General features: G+C 40.1%; 1 protein-coding gene across 1 annotated transcript; it reads left to right on the top strand.

Moving 5' to 3' along the window:
* Positions 1-333: 333 nt before the first annotated feature.
* LOC125834230 (uncharacterized) lies at positions 334-903 on the top strand. Its single transcript, XM_049513399.1, has one exon. It carries the CDS (start codon positions 334-336, stop codon positions 901-903), a length of 570 nt encoding a protein of 189 aa, XP_049369356.1.
* The last annotated feature ends 482 nt before the right edge of the window (positions 904-1,385 follow it).

The raw sequence follows: 1,385 nt of genomic DNA, 5'->3' as shown, positions 1-1,385 counted from the left end.
GAGAAGGCGGAGTTGGCTTCCTACTAATTGAAAGATGTGGCCCAAGTGTGGTTCACTCAATGGAAAGCCAATAGGCTGATTGAAGCGGGTCCTATAGAATGGGAGGAGTTTAAGAGAGCTTTCCTTTGTAAGTACTTTCCCCGTGAGAAGAGGGAGGTTAAGGTGGAGGAGTTTATAAACCTTAGGCAAGGTACGATGAGTGTGGAGGAGTATTCCTTGAAGTTTAACCTATTGTCTAAGTATGCTCCATCCTTGGTGTCTAACCCTAAAGATGAGATGAGTAGGTTTGTTATTGGTGTATCCGACCTAGTTAAGGAAGAGTGTCGTACGGCAATGCTCCATGATGATATAAATATCTCTAGTCTTGTTGTGTATGCTCAATCTATGGAGGAGTCCAAGCTTAAGAAGATGAATAGGGATTTGAAGAGGTTTAAGCCCGATGAGCAAAGTCAACCAAGGTCCAAAAAGAGGTACTCCAATCAAGATTCTTCAATATCTAGCAATGATAGGGTGTCTAACCCTAAATCTCAAGGAGGGAATCGAAGTGGTTCATCTTCTTTTGAAAGTCCTAAGTGTGCCAAGTGTGGGAAGCAACATTTGGGTAAGTGCCTTGCTGGCACGAATAGGTGCTTTGGGTGTGGAAAGAACGGTCACAAGATGAGAGATTGCCCTACACTCATGGCAAAAGGGAGAGAGACCAACCAAGCTTCCCTTGATGGCCCGGATCCTAATGCTCCAAAGAGAAACCGTTTCTATGTGCTTCAAGCTAACAAGGACAAAGGAGCTAATCCGGATGAAGGTATCGGTAAGTTGATAGTTCCTTATGGTGTGAATGTCTTATTGAGGTTGCTTTGTAGTTTTCATGTTGACCTTAGTATGAGCTTGCCCTTAAGTGGGGGATAGTATGTTGAATAGTAGGTTATGGTGAGTGTTGATATCCTTATCTCTTTCCTTCTATTCCTATTCAAGCTTGAGACCAAGAGTTCCTTGTAGCTTGTTTCATGTTTTGGAGTCTTGTGTTAATATGAGTTTCCATGGTTTCCTTATGTTATGCATGTTCTATTTGAATTCTTGTTTATATGAGAAAATGAGTTTTCATGATTTATGTTCCTCATGTTAATGTGAATTTAGTTTGAGTTGTCTATATGCTTCATGAGGTTAAAGTTGAGCATGCCTAAATGTGTTTTTATGAAGAAGATGCATAATGTGCTTTTATGAGAAAATTGCTTAGATGTGCTTAATGATGTTATGATGAGCATGATGTGATTTGGAGAAGGAAGTTCCTCCAATAAAATGAGAAATGAAATGTTTTGGTGCATAATGAGTTTGTAGAGGTAGTTCCTACCTTCTTGTTTACATTGAGCTTTTTTGATGTGGAGTTGATG

This window comes from Solanum verrucosum, unplaced genomic scaffold, assembly GCF_900185275.1.
Source record: "Solanum verrucosum unplaced genomic scaffold, falcon-dt-bn FXZP01001038.1, whole genome shotgun sequence".
In the NCBI taxonomy this organism is placed as follows: Eukaryota; Viridiplantae; Streptophyta; class Magnoliopsida; order Solanales; family Solanaceae; genus Solanum; species Solanum verrucosum.
Note: the sequence above shows the minus strand (reverse complement) of the source record. Positions and strands in the feature narration are given on the sequence as shown.

Coding starts and splice junctions, on each gene's coding strand:
- LOC125834230 (XM_049513399.1), top strand. CDS start 334: ATGCTCCATGATGATATAAATATCTCTAGTCTTGTTGTGTATGCTCAA.